This window comes from Lemur catta, chromosome 21 (assembly GCF_020740605.2).
Source record: "Lemur catta isolate mLemCat1 chromosome 21, mLemCat1.pri, whole genome shotgun sequence".
In the NCBI taxonomy this organism is placed as follows: domain Eukaryota; kingdom Metazoa; phylum Chordata; class Mammalia; order Primates; family Lemuridae; genus Lemur; species Lemur catta.
In genome coordinates this window covers 21228676-21246854 of record NC_059148.1, presented here as the reverse complement: position 1 = coordinate 21246854, position 18179 = coordinate 21228676, and the positions used below count along the sequence as shown (strand labels likewise).

Sequence of the window (18179 nt, the reverse complement as noted above, 5' to 3'; positions counted from 1 at the left end):
AGTGTTTCCATACACACTACTGTCAAAATACTGGCATACTGGGTAGTACTAGGGAGCTAAGTTTTGAAAGTTCAGTATTAGTATTGCAAGTTATATTTATAATTCTAATGAAAATCTTGACTTGCTTAAAACTCTCTTTTGGGCCTAGATAAATTTCTTTTGCTCTTAGATCTAGGAATGTACGCATATAAATATTTCTATTGATGTACAAGTATATCAAGTGTACTTCACACAGATATTTGTAGTCTAGGAGTGCTACAACAAAAGGTCTAGTTTTTAACACTGCTCATCTTTATAGCCTACTTGAAATTTCTTATTTACATGACACCAAGTAAAAATTAGATAAGTACTGAAGGGACTGCTCTTGTTACTGCTAGCGTCAAGGTTACCCATTAAGTAAATTATCACCGCTGGGCGCGGTGGCTCACGCCTATAATCCCAGCACTCTGGGAGGCTGAGGCAGGAGGATCGCTTGAGCTCAGGTGTTTGAGACTAACTCTGAGCAAAAGTGAGACCCTGTCTCTACTAAAAAGAAAGAGGGGGAAAAAAAACCCAGCCAGGCATTGAGGTGCGTGCCTGTAGTCCCAGCAATCCAGGAGGCTGGGGCAGAAGGATGGCTTAGAGCCCAGGAGTTTGAGGCTGCAGTGAGCTATGATGATGCCACTGCACTCTACCCAGGGCGGCAGAGTGAGACTCTGTTTCAACAAAAACAAACAAGGCAACTGAACACCCCTCCTCACAACCCTCTACCCCTTCATATTCTTAAATATATATATATATATATAAAATAAATAAAATAAGAAAGAAAAGATAAAATAACAAATGTGTTATTTGCTCATGAGTTTATAGGTCGGGAATTCTGGCAGAGCTCAGCGGGGTAGTTCTGTGTTCCACGTGGTGTTAACTCTGGTGGCTTCCTGTGTGGCTGACGGATCCAAGATGGCCTCACGTGGCTGTCACTATAGCTGGAAGGGATGCAGTGACCTGGCACCGGCAAGGACAGCTGAGCCTCTTTTCCCACGGAGTTGGCTGGACTTCCTCACATGTCCCGGGACTGGGTTCTGGCTGCCAGCTAGGTTCTTCATGTCCTCTCTATGTGGCCTCTTTTTCCAGTAGGATAGCTTGGACTTTCTTCCAGGGCAGATGATGTCCCCTCAGATTAAAGTGAAAACTTCTAGACCTCAGCTTGGAGGTCCCAGAATAGTATTTCCACTGCATTCTATTGGCCAAAGCAAGCCAAAGGCCAGCCCGGACTCCAAGAGTGAGGAAATACATTCCACCTCCTGAGAGGAAGAGCTACGTGTACCCACTGGGATGAGAGGAACTGTTGGCCGCCATCTTTGCAGTCAATCCTCACAGTCGCTTTCCCCAGCAGCCACTCCATTTACGAAATTGCTGCCAATCACAGGGGAGGTTTATTAACTATAGCTTAGTACTAGTACTAGGGGAGTATTTAGTACTTTAACTAAAGATATTAAAGTTCTTTTCCCACATAAATATATTTATGGCCGTGTTTGAATGTTGCTGCCATTTTTTGGTACTTATAATTTCAAGTGAGAAGGTGCAATCTCACTTAACATTAAAGCTTAAGCTAAATTCTCCTAGTCTTTAGAATCTGAGGGAACTATCTTTAGTTCATTATCTCTGTGTGTGTCTTCTCCCTGGTGGTCACTTTGGAGAATGGGAGACATGAATAAATTATCTTGTTTTCTTGTTCTGATAATACCATATTGCAGACTTGAAATAACTTTCTAATCCCACTAATTGTTTTTAAAGAAATAACACGATTTTGATTTTGCAAATTTTATCACATGAAGTTCTCCACATTTGGGTACACCAAGATCTTACCATTGAAACCCTTCCTGGTGTTAAGCAGATGGATAATTCTGAAATATGTACGTATGGAATTAAGTTCTGTGACTATCCAAATACGCCAACCACTTCCATGGCATTTGGAATTATGCAATGGAAAATGTTTTCAGTGATGCCCTTTTATGTGTTAATTTTGCAAAATTTATTCTTGATTATAATTTCAAATCACCTGAGCAACAGAAGAAAATGAGAAGTTGTATCAAAACCAAGAACTTACTGGAATTTAGCATTAAGAAAACATTTTCAATTAATTAATTGGTATAAACTAAAGATAACCCATATTCAACAAGCAATTCGGGTTGACATTTCCCAAAATATGACATATTGAATATGTTGTTTTTGTCCAATACCCCTTAAATTAAGGAAAAAATTAAAGCAGAGGGTATAAAATCATTTACTCCCATGTGACTCAGAAAACTTTAATTAATTACACCTTTAAGGAAGAAATTTGCTTCTGTTAAATTTTGTTAAAATCTGTAATTTAAATGACCTTTAAATTTCAAGACTTTTTCATGACACAATTGTCCAATCTTCATATTAATGAAGGTGCCAGATATATTAATTTCCTGCAGATCTGCCAAGTCTCTTTAGTTTGGAATAAGATTTAATTCTAAGGTGTGTCCCTTTAAAAAAAAAAAAAAAACCAAAAACTTTCTCTTAAGTTGAAAGAATTTTTAAGAATATATTTTGATGGTCTATATTTGAAACACAAAAAATATCTTCAGGCTTAAAGTTTCTCCTCCATATTGACTCGGGGCAACCTTGGTACCTCAATTTTTAATACTTAATCTCTTGCTTTACTTTTGAGAATTGTATTTATTTAAAATATACATTGTAAAAAATCACATTGCCATTGAACTTAGGCCAAATGCTTTGAAAGAGTGAATTTAGGGGGACAGGAGGAATGAGATAAAATGTCTATAAATAGCCATTCTTGTGTAGCATCTACTGTATAATAAAGAGCTGTGTAACTCTGCCATGCAATGTAAATAATGATAGTAATTTGCATTTTCTTATTACTATGCATCCTCAAATGGAATTTATCACCTTTTGCCAATATTAAGGTCCATTTCTCACTTCATTGCATCCCCAGGGTCCCTAGTATGATGATAGAGGGGACAATAAGCTGTCCCTCTGTTTTGCACACAGATCTTACAACAGGCACACACCCAACTGCCTTTTTACCCTGCATTTTCAGTCTCACAAACCCAAAAGCAGTGTGGTCCGAGGCTGGAGCAATGCCACACAGAGCCAGAATAATGTAACTACACTTTCACCACCATCCTTATGAACGCATTTCTGTCTTTCTTAATCATGATGATTGCAGAGATTCTATCCCAGGGCAATTACACGAGACTCAAGTAGGGAGAATAAGGAAAGATCCCAAAAGAAGAAATATTTTTAAAATTTTACCAGCCTGGAGGGCCCATTGTTAATGTGCAAAATAATGTGATCTGAGAATTTAACTAAGTTTATTTTCTGCTGGCAACTCAATACAAAAGACTAAGGAGGATTTTTTTTTCCCCCGAGCAATTAAGCCTTAGAGTTCTGGGGTATTGGGCTTCCCTAGCCCAGGGGAACTTGAATGGCTAGGAACTTTGGGACTTGAAGTTGATTTGTCAAAACACCAGGCCCTAAAGGAGGGCAGGTGAGAGAGTTGTGTGAGAGGAGCAGCCCAAATCCATGTAGAATTCCACAGTAGGGATGTAGACCAGCCCTGAGGGGCAGGACAGTGGGATTGAGATAGATACATTGCATGGTATCCAGGGTTTAGCATCAGAAACGTGCCTATGAATTGCCTGGAGACCTTGTTAAAATGCAGATTCAGATTCAGGAGGTCTGGGGGGGGGGGGGTCAGAGGCTGCATTTCTAACAAGCTCCTATGTGGTGTGAATGCTGCTGGTCCCTGGTCCTCACTCTGAGTAGCCAGAGTATAGATCACATCCTGTCTCTACACGGTTCTCTTGGAGGTGGGGATGTGGTAAGGACTTTGAAGGAGGGGCACAGGGAAGGCTAAATGCAAATTCTGTGGCATTGGGAACAAAGACAAAAATTCCAGGTGGCTACGTTGTACACTGAGGGGAAAAACACTATAGCAAAAGAGCTGCCAATCTTCAAAGGGATCATTCCAGCCTATACAAAGAACTACATTAAAAAGCTGAAGACCAAAGTCCTTTCTCCAAATTTCCTGGCCTATTTCCCCACAACCTCCTAGGCATCTTGAATGACCCTGAGAAAGAAAGGAACCCAACCCTCAGTCTCCAACAGAATGAATTTCCAAACTACCTTGGCTTGAGACAGCAACAGTGGAGGATCTTCAGCCAGATATATTTAATATAAAAAATTTTTTAAATGTGAATTTTCTTGAGCCCATGTGTATGGAGCAAATTCATATGAGTTAACTTTTCCAATCTGGAAATTAGAGAGAACCAGATTTCAGAAGTGATAAATAACCACTTATTAGTTATTCAATCAACAAATGGTAGGGGATGATGAATGAAGTCCCTAAACTCTAATATGTAGGATTTGGAGGCTTCTTACAAGACAAGGAGGAGGGAGAGGGAGGACCTCACTGTCAGTCTGCGATTTTGCCATGGTCATTGAAGACAACGGACCTTTCCCTTTGTACACATTCTTCAAGTTGCCCTTTGAGATTTTTCCGTCCTTCAAGTTCTCGTTCTTCATTTAAACATGATTCCACCAGTATAAACACATTCAAGAGAAAGACCCAGTTTGATTTTCTTCTGCCAGCATCTTCCAAAGATAGCCTCCAATCCCATTCTCTCAAAAGAACAAGACTTAAAAATAAACTAAGGCAGTAAGTGCTGTGTCCAAAATCAAGTTTGTTCCAAAGCCGAGAGTAATAAAACCCGGGGCTCCCTTTCCCTAAGCCAATTTTAAGAGCAAATGCCTTCTGTTGGCAATTTTGTTTCTAATTTATGATCCTACCATCTCCAGGACTTGATGTTTTATTAGAGTATTTCCAACTCTGGTTGTGATTATATATGAAAAGTTTGTGCCTGTGTTCATCAATGTCACAATTCACAGGGAGACACCAGCTTGACTTGCTGGTAAAACCTCCAGAAGGGCTCAAATCCAGGCAGAAGGTGAAGGAAAGAAGGAATTACTGCATCTTTTTCCTGATCATCTGTCCTTGACAAATCAGATGACACAAAGTGAACCATATAGTGTTTTCGCTTGGCCAGCAATTTGTTTTTAATTAGTTGCCAACATTTAATATACAGGAATTTCGTATAAACTCCAAACGTCTGGTTCCCTTGAAAAATCAGAAGATCTGGCAACATTTGACGGGTGTCCCTCATGGCTGAGTACTGGTGTGGTGGACATCTGTGATACTTTTGGCCGCCAGCCTATGAACCCCTCTCCTATATTCAGGAATGTCCCCAGTTCACAAGTCCTGGTGAGAGGCAGATGTCATTTCCCACAATTCAAGGTACATACAAGATATTCACCAGCATGCAACCCAGGCTTGGCCAATTAGGCATGTCTCCCAGACTTATAAATAGGGTGCTAATTTTAGGAAGAATGAAGGACAGAAGTGGTGAATAATTTCTAACAGTGGAAGGCAAAAGTAACACCTAGTTTCGAGGCAGCAAAAGCATTAGTTTCCTTACCTGTTTGGTTCGGTGGAGTCATTTTGACCACGGTTTCAGGTGCATGACCAGTCTTGGCCCCACTTTCCAAGGCAAATACTCTTGTCTAGGACCATGCGAGCTATCCAGTATCACATTATACTCGTTTTCTGCTTAATCTTAACTGTGCCCCCTCGAGGCAGGGCATAGTTTCCACTCAACCCTCTTCCTTAGGCAAAGATCGCCTAGTACAAAAATCAGCAAAGTTAGGAGGAAAAGCTTCGCAGAAGCCCCACCCAGCGTTCCCGCTTACAGCTAGTTGGGTAGAACTGGGTCACATGTGCATCCCTTAAGCCAATCACTAGCAAGGGGACTTGGATTGCAGTGATTGGCTTAGTCTAGCGCACTAAGTAGTTCAGCTGAATTTTACAGTCACCTGAGGGGCTCTCTGCAGTGCCATTGCAGGGTCCCACTCCCAGAGGCCAGACTTAATTGGTCCGACTGGACTTCTGGCAGTTGAATTCTTAAAGTGTCCCAGATGCCTTTAACGTCCAGCCAGTGCTGAAAATGATTGATCCGTCTAGTCCCTGCCCCTGCCCATTTTATGTATGTGAATACGGAGGTCCAAAGAGATGTTAGGTAACTTGCCCAAAGGACTACACTTTCAATTAATAGAAAAACTGAAATAAACAAAACCACACACACACACAACATTTAATAGGACCACTTTGTTTTTCCAGAATATGCATGTAGGTACTGTTAAATAAAATTTATGGGAGGCCATTGTTTTAGACTAAGCTCCTGCCCTAGGCCCCAGTAGACCAGACCAAAGCAGAATGGAGGCACCCATGCTAGGTGCCACGTAATCAAACTGAACTTTAAAATGGGCCAGTTAAAAAAAAAAGGAGTTTTTTTGGGGGGGCCCAGGGCCCAGTCAACCTGAGCAGGCATGATAAGAAAGTCCCCTCTGCTTTCCTATAAGGAAAGTAACTTTGACATGGCCAATCCACTTTCTGTCCCTTGTTTCTGCTTTCTTCAGCCTTTTCTGCTTATAAAGTGCTGTTCAGCTCATTGGAGCACTCTTCTGTTTTATAGACGGGATACTGCCCAACTCATGAATTGCAAATAAAGGCCAACTAGATCATTAAACTCGATTTGTTGAAATTTGGTTTTTGGACAGTACTCATTGGTTTTTTAGAAAGTGAAGTCCCGGAGAGCTCAAGGGCTGAGAAGCAGTATAGTGTAGTGCAGTAGCTCTCAAACTTGGGCAAATCAGAATCCCTTGGAGGGCTTCTTATTACACAGATGGCTGGGCCCCACCACCACAGTTTCAGGTTTCATGGGTTTGGGCTGAGGGGAAGAATAATTACCATTTCTAACAAGTTCCCAGGGGACGCTGCTGCTGTTGCTGCTGGTCTAGCATGAGCTGAAGACTCAGCCTCTATTGGTAAGATCCAGTTCTGCCCCTACACTAAGTGAGAACTTGAACAAATTACTTAATAAATCTACAAAATGCAGCCAGTGATAGTAACTTGGGCTTCTTGCAACAACTGAGTGAACATAATAAATGTAAAGCGCTTAGAACAGTATCTTGCCCAGAGTGACTGCCTGATGGATATTAGCCATTATCATTCATTCATTCATCAAACAATTATTAGTGGGTGCTTCCTTTGAGCCAGGCACTGTTCCAGGCACCAAAAGTACAGTGGTGAATAAATCAAAATTTCTCCTCTCAATGAGCTTACAATCCACTGAGGAGGCGCACGACAGATGATCTTGTAATGCATAATATAATGTCACATGGAAGAATTCTCCATTCCGAGCAAACTGATCGGCAGGTGCACACAGAGTTTTATGAGAACTTGTTCCGGTCTTGTTCTAATCTTCCAGCTCAGGGAGGTGGCGGCATCGTGCTTCCAATGCAAAGGGTCTTTAGCAGGATGGCTCCTACCATGGTGGTTGAATAAAGCCCAGGTGATAGTATAGTCCCACTAGCCAATCCTTTAGGTTTTGTTTGAAAGGAAAAATTTGAAACCAGAACAGGATATAGTGGAATATGTGAAAAGGGAAGGAAAAAGTAGGCTGGCCTTGTGCCAGATGCTTTACGTTGTTATTTCATTTAATCCTCACAACCATCTTTGAGTAGCTATTATCAGAGAGAAGCAGCCTGCCCAAGGCTAAGTGGGAAAAGTGGCTGCTAATGATCTGAATACCAGCGTTAAAGGTGACCTCGGAAGGAAGCAGAGAATAGAGCATGTATTTGCCCACTGTCCTGCTCTGTTCCTAAAGCAGGTGACAGCGATGTAACCAAAGGCAAGGGGGACAGCTACCTCCGAATCAGATCACTGTTGACCCCAGGCCAGCCTCATTTCCTTCCGGGATTTTTGTCTTTCTCATCATGTAAAAAAAAAAAAAAAAAAAAAGACTTTATTAGCGATGCTATACACACTCATGGCTGGAAAATATAGACAAACAAAAAGGAAGACAATAAAGGTGATCCAGAATCTCCTCACCTCAGGAAAAAAACTAAAATTTTGATACTGCTTCTCCTCAGTGTCTCAGATCACAGGGACCCTGTCGTTTGTGTTTATCAATTAGCCCCTTCCCGTTACACGTGTTAACCCAACTGAAAGGGTTTTTGTTTGTTTTCACCCTGGAGTCCTTTGCTGGAGGTTGGCTCTCTAAATTTTGTTGGGGTGAGGGACGCGGATTCGGGAGCTAGGAAGGCTGGAGTTGTTTTGTCTGGGGGTTGGTTTTTACTTCCAAATATTCACCTCCCAGCTTTGGGCCCGAAGGGTTTTGCATACGGGCATCTATATTCAAGAACCGGCCGTGTCATTTGGGGTTGTTTTTTGCTTAGGATTCTTTTTAGCCCTGGCAGCTTCATGTTCCTTTGAACGTACGTGTTTGAACCTGGCGACAGCTGGAATTGGCTTTGGCCGTGAGCGTAACGCCGACCGGCGGCTGCAGCGGTGGCCTTGCTCGCCCGCTCCCCGTCTCGGGACGCCCCCTCGGTGTCAGGGAGAGCGCAGGGCAGGCTGGAGGGGAGGAGCCGAGGGAGGCCGGCGGCCCGCGCCTCCCGGTAACCTAGCAACCGGCGCCTTAGCAACGCAGAGGGGGCGGGACCGAAGGAGGAAGTCGGAAGCGGGCGGCCAAGTCTCGCGAGAGTTGCTTTTGCGCGCGAACTCTAAGCGTGAGGGGCCGGGGATCAGGTCGCCACTGCGACGACCGCAGAGGACCCGGTTACCTTCGTCTCCGCGCGATGGAGACCTCAGCGCTCAAGCAGCAGCCTGCAGCCGCCAAGATCAGGAACCTGCCCTGGTAGGAGGCCCGGCGGCCGCGCTGTGGACCGAGCGGGCGGCCGGCAGGACCCCAGCCCCGTCTGGCCCTGTCGCCCCAGCACCTGCGGCCTGGGCCGAGCCACAGAGGTTTTCCCCGACACCCCCCAGCTCCCCAGTCCCCTAGACTTTTGCCAGTTCTCACCCGTTCCCCCCATTCCGTTTGCGGAAAAAGAAAGCGGCTTTTGTACCTGGGTGGCAGCACGGCGGTTCGATCCCGCATCTTCTGACATCCTGTATTGGCTTCCACGCCAAAATGTCCTTTGCCCTCTCGCCAGAATCTTCGATGCAAATAATAATGACGCTCCCTGGTTAACTTTTATTGAATGGCTTTCTGTTAGGTTAGTAGACACCATGTTAGATGTTTGATCCTTACTGAGTCTGAGAGATAGGCACTGCGCTGTTATTCGAATTTTACACGTGAGGAAACTGCATCTTAGGAAGGTTAAATGACTTGCCTAAGGTCCAAGACTAGAAAATAGGCTCGGATTTGAACCCAGGTAGTCTGAATTCAGAGCTCGTACTTTCAACCATCCTACTTGAACAACTGTGTCCTCGTGATGCTTTAAAGGTTGATGAGATTTGGCTTGATTTAGAACTCCAAGTTGTTCTTGTCTAATAGCCAGCTCAGTTTGTTTTTATGGTGATAAAAAAAACACATAAGATTTACAGTTGTAACCATTTTAAAGTGTACAATTCAGTGGCATTAAGTACATTCAGAATTTTGGCAATCATCCCACTGTTTAGTTCTAAAATTTCATCACCCCAAATGGAAACCCCACACCCTCTGACAGTCACTCCCATTCTCCCCTCCCCCAGCTCCTGGCGGCCACCTTCCTCTTTTAATTAGCACATGAAAGGATTCTTTTGCATGTAACAAAATATTCTCTCATTTATATATATTGTAATATTTAATACATGCTAAATTGTATTTCAGGGTTGAAAAATACCGGCCGCAGACACTAAACGATCTCATTTCTCATCAGGACATTCTGAGTACCAGTGAGTGTCCATGTGTCAGTTGTTCTTATCCCAGTGGAAGGACCTGTGTCAATTTCTTGGTGCTGTTGTCTCTGCTGAGTGATAACTTTGAAAAATCTGCTTGGGCTTTATAGAATGTGGCTTTAAGGTTTTTCATTCCTTTTCTTCAGGTAGCTACAGTCTAGCGGTTAAGTCATAAACATGAGCATAAAAATAGCATTACAAAGAAGTGTTTAAGTTCACAGATGTCACCAGCACCCCAAAAAGGTACCTGTAACACAGGCAGCACTCAATAAATATGTGTTGACTGGCTGCACAATGGAATGCATCCCACTTGTACTAGGAACACAGAGACCAGGCACCTACCTCAAGCTACATCTGCCTCCGATTTGGACGTTGAATTGGGTTGAAGTGTGTTCATCGGGGGCGGTGAATGAGGCAGCGCCCAAAGACTGATGGTGTCCCTCTTCCTTCCCGATCCTCAGTTCAGAAATTCATCAGTGAAGACCGACTGCCACACCTGCTTCTCTATGGTCCTCCAGGGACAGGAAAGACATCCACCATCCTAGCCTGTGCTAAACAGCTGTACAAAGATAAGGAATTTGGCTCCATGGTCTTAGAGGTAAATAGGATTGTTCTTACTCTACCAACAACTGAGGACTCCGGTCTTTCAACTTCAGTTCTGCGAGTTTTATTTTACTTTAAAAGTAAGGTGCCCCACTGGTAGTTGGGCACCTTAAATTTGAAATAAGATATTTCAATTCACTTTTTTCTATAATGGTCCTTCTGGTCTGGATTGGCATTTGTCAGCTAGAGGACAGTTGTAGGGCTAGGTGTTTTTCTTTGCCGTTGCTAACTTTTACCCAAACCCTACTCTATGGTCACTCAGTTGCTACGTACCCCTCCGGGTCTATTCTCCATGTTTCTCCTCCTATTTTTGCCCAAAGCCTGAGCTCTATTGACTACAACCTCCTTTGCCCTCTGGCTCCTGGTTGGGTTTGTCCAATAGGGGCCCTGGCAGGGGTGGGAGAAGGAAGTGAATGATGATGGCCAGACCTACCCTGAAGGAGTTAACCTGGCTGAGCACATCTCACGGGTGATCAGCCCCCACCAGGTGCCTCCAGCCACTCCAACCCCTTCAGGCTCAGGGGTGATAACAGGCATGGCATAGCCCTGTGGTTTCCCCTAACCCCACCAACACCTTTTAAAATATGTCTGTGTTTCATTCTCTTCAAATTACTGCATTTGAGTATGCCATCTGTATACTGCTTGGACCTTAACTGATTTATTACAAAAATCTAAATGTCTATTGCAAGAAAAATGTTTAACTTTCTTTTTAGATATGGGGCTTTGAACTGTGCTGCTACTAATGTCCTTATTTCCATTTATTAAAAACTTGGTAACCTCTGGATTGTGGTAGCTAAAATTAGCATCATCCTGCTTATGCCAGAAGTGCCATTCAGTGTGATCAGACCAATTAATTATTATTTCTTCAATTTATGTTGCAGTGAGTGCCCCCCAAGAGTGGGGGCAAAGTAGCCATTTTTCTTTCGTAACGTAATGATTTAGTGAGTTTTGAGTGCAGCTGTGATTTGTTGTTTATGATCTCTTGGCCATCATTAGACCGAGGGAGCTAGTTTGCTGAGCTGAATTGATGAAAAGATACATAAAAACCAAGAATTCATAGATAGCTCAGCAACACGTTTTTTCTTTTGACTTCTTTCTTCCATGTTTAGCTGAATGCTTCAGATGACCGTGGCATAGATATCGTCCGGGGACCAATCCTGAGCTTTGCGAGCACAAGGACAATATTTAAGTAAGAATTATTTGAATAATCTCTCTCCCTAGAGATTTTGATCAATGAAGTGGCATAGCTTAATTTTTTAAATCTTCCTCTTTGCCAGTTTATAAAGGCAAAAAAAAATGATTTTGTCAAAAGCAGCTACAGAAAAGCGATAAAGTACAGGACTGGTGGTAAGAAATGTTATCATGCAAATATTAAAATAAAGTATTATCTGCACCTGTACCAGCAAGTTCTTTAGGGAAGAACTTTTATTAGTTAACTCAGGACTGATTAAATTCCCCTAACTAAGACTGGATGAGCTACTTTGAATTTAAACAAAAATAAGTTGAGATGGGGAAGGATAAGTAGGATGGTGGCTGAAAGAAAAAGAAAAGAGGAAAAGACTTAGGCCGGAGTAAAGGAACTAGGAAAAGCAGACAGAGTAATCGGGTACTTTGTGGAAGAAAGATGAAGGCGCCAGAGGATACAACATAAAGCAATACAGAGTTTAGACCTCAGTTCCTGCCAAGGGTTGAAGGAGCGATGGGACATTTCCTCTCTGTGTGACCCAAGATGTCTGTCTTGGTCAGCGTTTTAGGAGAAATGGCCTTTCTGAGACAGGGCTCAATGGCACAAATGGGAAGATGTGGGTTTGGGCCCAGATGTTGAAGTGCGATTAAAGAAATCTTTAGACGGTGTTGTTTATTTTTCTAGGAAAGGCTTTAAACTGGTGATCTTGGATGAAGCTGATGCCATGACTCAGGACGCCCAGAATGCCTTGAGAAGAGGTAGGCAGAGCTGCTGTGCACAGCGTGTGGGCTGACAAGTGCACTGGAAGGAGTTAGGAGCTCTGCGTGTGAGATGCGGTGTGGTTTGTTTTCTGTTTATCCTCTGGCCCAGAGAAACCTCTGTATCCCTTTCTCCATGCATTGCATCTATGATCCAGACAAGATACCTCTGTAGCGGGGGCTCCCCCTTTCAGCACCTTAAGGACATAAGCCCTGTTAGGACTTTTGGGTATGACCAGTCACTGGTGTTTCATTCTCTTCTGCCACTGAGTTTAATTCCAGGGTTGGGATTTGTATCACTGGATGGAAAGGTATGGGACATCTTTCATTTTTAAACTGTTAAGATAGTTACTTTTGCTGTTGGTACCCTTACGTACAAAATTGCCAGGAAAAGAATATCTTAAGTTTAGTTACACTCAGAAAGGTGACATTACTTCACTACTTGCCACATGCCATTTGGCAGGGTCGGGAGAGTATCCTGTGATTTGTCTGTCCTAAGGTGGCTAGTGCAGTTCATTTCTTGTAAAGGACACTTAAAATCTCCCTCTTTAAGACTCTGAGTGAATCAGCTATGAGAGAAGAATGATCTTTAGGAGTTTGGGGGACAGGAGAGGATTGCAGCACATGTTTAAGAAGAGGAGGAGGAGGAGGAGGACAGTTAGAATATCTTTCAGTCCAAGGAGCTTTGGCAGCCTTTCTTCAGCATCTTGTTCCGCACGCAGTGACTGTCACTCTGGGCAGATCCCCATGGGAGAGCACTGGGAACCTGCGGAGTGAAACTGGTGCCGGGAGCATCTCTCAGTTTGGGTTACTGCTCCCTTGAGTGCCCTGGGTCTTCCAGACAACATCCACTGGAAAGTCTGCAAAAAGCCTTCCCCTTCCTGCCTGTAGAAGGTGAAGCGTCACCAACCTGCCAGATATAATTTCATATAAAAGGACAGGAATAGGTCTCTTATCTTTATGGGGTGAGGTGGCAAAAGTGCCAGAATCATAGCAGAGCGTAAAAAAGGAAGCAGTTTGTAAAATCCCACGGAGGCATGTTCATCAGCTTTTGAAAGGGGAATGGCTGGACTCTGGTCCCAGACACGCCAGTGCACTCTCGGTGCAGGCAGCCTCCATCCCCACTTGTCTGCATTCTTGAATCTTCTCCTGCACCCTCCAGATGACCATAGAAAAGGTTAGGGCTCCTTGGTCCTTTGAAGAATCAGAATGGACTTTGATCCAAGGTGATTTTATTTTCCCTCACCAGTGATTGAGAAATTTACTGAAAATACCAGATTTTGCCTCATCTGTAACTATCTGTCAAAGATCATCCCTGCCTTGCAGTCTCGGTGTACGAGGTTCCGATTTGGTCCCCTGACTCCAGAGCTCATGGTTCCCCGCCTGGAACATGTCGTAGAAGAGGAGAAGTGAGTATATTGAGGGCTTTGGGGATTGAGCGTAGTGTTAAGTAGAGTTCTGGGATGACTGGCTGCTTTCTTTGTATTTAACGGAGGTGACATTGGTAACCAGCTTAACAGAGTGCCCAGCGCAGGCTAAGCACTGGGGACTGTTCACTGCTGTCATTTTCTCTGGGATTTCACGGCCATTCCTCTGCATAAAAGTCATTTGGTTCTTGATTTTTCTTGATTCCATCCTCCTCCTCTGGAAGCTGTCCCATTTCCTCCTACTCTCTTTGTCATTGGAAACTGTAGGCTGCCGAGTCCCTTCTGCGAGGATGCTTCTAGCCTTTTTTGACTACAGGGAAGGTTCCGAGACATTCCAGTCTGTGTAATCAGATGGCAGCAAGCAGCTGACCCAGGTGGCTGCTTATTTTAGAGGAGGAGTTTCGGCTCTGTGATCAGGGATCATGCCGGGCCTCTTTCCTCACCAGAGAACATAGTTCAAAGCCAGTCACTCAGCGTAAGAATGCCTGGTCCTAAATACGGGCCATTCTAGTTGTGAGTGGGCTGTCACTACTAATGTGAAGCCCACGTCCCTAAAAACCAGAGTGAATTCTACATCATATGGATTAGGAAAGTATTAACTCTGTTCTTGTTTTTTTCTTTCATTCTTTTAAAGCCTTATTCATTCCAGACCGTCTTGCTCCCCCTGGTGAATGCTTGTGCTCTCAGGGGCCTCACAGATCCCTTTCGACTGTTTCTTTTCAGAGTCGATATAAGTGAAGATGGGATGAAAGCGCTTGTAACTCTCTCCAGCGGAGATATGCGCAGGGCTCTGAACATTTTGCAGGTATGGTCCTACTTGTAGCAAATCTCAAGGCATTGCTTCACCAGAGTTTTTTAAGAAAAGGCATAAGCAACAGCACAACCAATCTGTAAATTCAGAAATCTAGAACTGGTAAGACCTTGATCTCCTAATGTGCTGGATTTCCCAACCCCTACTTTGTATTTTGATAAATTGAAAGAATCATTTGTTGCAAACAAAGCAAAGCCAGGGAAGGATTCTGCACTGTAATAGCCAACCAGCTGCGGCATCCCCTGAGGAGGCCAACTCTTTCCAGTGTGGAAAGTTTGGGGTTTGAGCTGCCCTGTGCCCGTGTAACATTGCTGCCCACCTGCATTGCTGCCTCCCAATTTCTTCTTGGCTCCCTGCAGCTTGGCAGTTGCTGTGACAGCCACTGTCATCTCCCCCTCTGTTTGCACAGAGCACCAATATGGCCTTTGGGAAGGTGACAGAGGAGACTGTCTACACCTGCACGGGGCACCCACTCAAGTCGGACATCGCCAACATTCTGGACTGGATGTTGAATCAAGACTTCACCACGGCCTACAGAAGTATCCTTTGTGGGACCTCCCGGCACGTTAAGCGTCCAAGGCCTCAACATGGCTCCAGGAGCTGGGGCTGCAGCCAGCACCCATACCTTGCTGACAAAGGACTGGCTGCATGTGACTCTGGTCAGCTTGTCAGGGGAGCGAGGTGTCTGTAGGTGGAGTGGGTACGTGTCATTAATACCCAGAGTCTTCTGGGACTGCATTTGGCTCTATTCTCTAATAGGAGACACAGCTTTATCTTTCAGAAAGTCCTTATTGAAGATGAAGCATAAGAAAAATAAAGAACTGGGATCCAACACGTGCAGCTTCAAACTGAAAGAGAAACAGCTGTGTTGGGATTAAAAGCCCTACTTTAAAAAGTCACTTGCCAGGGTTTGGATTCAAAATTCTCTGCAGTCTGTTTGTTCTGGAACTTGTTCCCTTTGCCTTAACTGCTCCTCTCTAGATATTATGGAGTTGAAAACTCTGAAGGGGTTGGCACTGCACGATATCCTGACCGAGATACACTTGTTTGTGCACAGAGGTGATTGCATCACGCCCTAGCGGAGAAGCTGTGGCGGGGCTGCCTGCTTTGGGGTTAAGGATGGTTAGAGGGGGAACATGAGGCTTCATTCCTGAAGCAAAGAAACAGTAATGAAGTAGAAATTAGAGCCCTTACATTTAGCCGTTCTGTCTTGCTGCCGTTCAAACTGCTGGGGAGTGGAAAGAAACTCCTGAAGGCTAACTTTCTTTCCTCCAGGGGTCTGTCTGTATTTTATAGCAATAAGTATATTTTCATATTTCTAAAAAAATATCTTACTCAAAAGGAAAGAGGGATAAGGTATATCTTCATATAAACTTTCATAATAAACCAGCACAGTCTTATGGAAATCATCTTAAGTTCCAGTTAACCGTACCTTCTACACAGAGAATTGGTTCTCAACCTTGTAGCAGATAGGAATCATTCCAGACTCAGTAAGTCTCCCCCATTCTCGGGGGAGAACAGGCATCAGTATTGGGTCAAGCTCCCCAAGTGACTCCACGCACAGGCCTTTGGAGAAGCTCTCCCTCCACAGCAGCCAGCGGCAGACCAAGAGGCTTAACTGGATCCACCAACATTGGTTCTGCCTGTGCCTTTGCAGGCCTCTTCCTGGGTGGCCCGTGTGTCAGTCTCTGCCCAAGAAATGGTCAGCTCAAGCCCAGCTATATAAAGAATCACAAAATAGAGTGGGTAGAAAGTGCGAAACCTACACCACTTTTACTTTCTTAGAGGTGTGGATTCTAGTGATCAGTCTGAGGCCTCAGGAGAAGATCAGTGTTTTGTATTTGATGTTGAAACTCATACTCATCCTGTGTGGTTTTTTTGTTTTTTGGCAGTAAGGGGTGACAGACCTTACTCATTTGATTTTATTTTTCCCTCAGTTGACTTTCCATCTTCAGTTCGAATACATTTATTGACCAAAATGGCAGACATTGAGTGAGTACATATTTTCCTAATTGTCTTTTCCTTTTTTTCCCTGTTGTGAGTTCACTGTTTCTGCTTGCTTGGTTTCAGCCTTTTTGTCTAAGTCATTTATATACGGTATAATCTAGTCTTCGGTGGTACTGGAAGGTGGGGAAGGGTGTCGAGTTGCTTAAAGCCCACGGGGATAAACGCGAAGGACGGGTGCAGATCAGTTACCCATCTGAGGTGAAGGCCTCTCCCGAGACCATGAGGGCTTGGCCCACATTGATTGTGCAAATGCCCTTGTTAATTGGGAGGCCTGCTTCCGTTCTGACTTCTAGACTCGTGTGGGGATGACCAGCACCCAGCTGGTACTAAGGCATTTTGGCATAATAAAGTATGCTGGGGGGAAAAGTAAACACAAACTCAATTTTCCACTTAGCCTGGTTCCATAAACACTGTCATTAGCCCCCATTGAAGCTGGCAGCTATCATTTAAGTAGACACACAGAGCGTTGGGTTCAAAGAAGACGTCAGCGTAGACCAACTCTAATTTGCCGGCACTGGCTTTCACGTGCACAGATTGGGTCAATTCTTATCACTGTTGCGAATATGATGATTTGGCTTCCGGTGGCTGGGCACTTAAAAGGTGGCAGGATGAACTGCCAGTGTCCTGCTCTACTGACCAGACCACAGACCCACAGACATGTCAGCCAAACTGCCCAGTCAAATGTCTTAGCTACAAGGAAGGATCTCCATTTTAATTCCCTCTTAATGTATTTTGTGGATGAAATAATCCTTAGTTACATAAATTCTGTCTTTCTATGCCATTAGGACAAAGTTAAGTTTAGAACACTAGTAGTAATAACTAACAATTTTTAAAATTTAATTTGTCCTCAGCAGTTTGAAACATCAAATTTAGAAATCAACATTTAGGGCAGAGAAGAAAATATTAGGACATGCAAGATTGCTGTCCAGGATAAATGTGTTTGGTCGTTTCCCATCCCTCTCCTTCAGTGGATTTTCAGCCCTTGATCTCCCTTCTCTTATGCAAAGGCAGCGGGCCATGACAGTGTTTTTTCTTACCTTATGCTTGATTTCTTTTAGGTACAGACTTTCTGTTGGCACCAATGAGAAGATCCAGCTGAGTTCCCTCATTGCTGCTTTTCAAGTCACCAGAGACCTGATTGTCACAGACGCCTAGATGCTCTGAAGCCCACTGGCCACAATTCCCAGACCTAGTAGTGCAGAGGACAGTTACGGGTTGGACTGTTGCCCAGAGCATGGGACAGAACCATGGTCACCCCAAGTCTTAGAAAGCTCTGTTCCAGTTCTTGGTGTGGGTGAGCAGGTGTTAAAAAGTACCATTTTGTGGCCATTTGGAGCAGGAGTATGTAAAACAATTTTAATGTATAATTATTATATCTTAGTGTACTGCCCCTTTTTTTTTTTTTGAGATGGGGTCTTGCTCTATCACCCCAGCTAGAGTGCAGTGGCATCATCATAGCTCACTACAGCCTCAAACTCCTGGGCTCAAGAGATCCTCCTGCCTCAATCTCCTGAGTAGCTGGCACTACAGGTGTGTACTAACCATGCCTGGCTAATATTTTTACTTTTTGTGGAAACAA

The 18179-nt window shown here is 44.0% G+C and overlaps 1 protein-coding gene across 1 annotated transcript; it reads left to right on the top strand.

The window, feature by feature from the left end:
* The first annotated feature begins 8641 nt into the window (after window positions 1–8641).
* On the top strand, window positions 8642–17965 carry RFC5 (replication factor C subunit 5). The gene is made up of 11 exons (XM_045535085.1): window positions 8642–8786; window positions 9741–9805; window positions 10270–10406; window positions 11521–11600; window positions 12282–12355; window positions 13605–13764; window positions 14506–14587; window positions 15003–15132; window positions 15575–15652; window positions 16531–16585; window positions 17659–17965. Exons 1-11 carry the CDS (start codon window positions 8728–8730, stop codon window positions 17753–17755), a joined length of 1017 nt encoding a protein of 338 aa, XP_045391041.1. The 5' UTR covers window positions 8642–8727; the 3' UTR covers window positions 17756–17965.
* The last annotated feature ends 214 nt before the right edge of the window (window positions 17966–18179 follow it).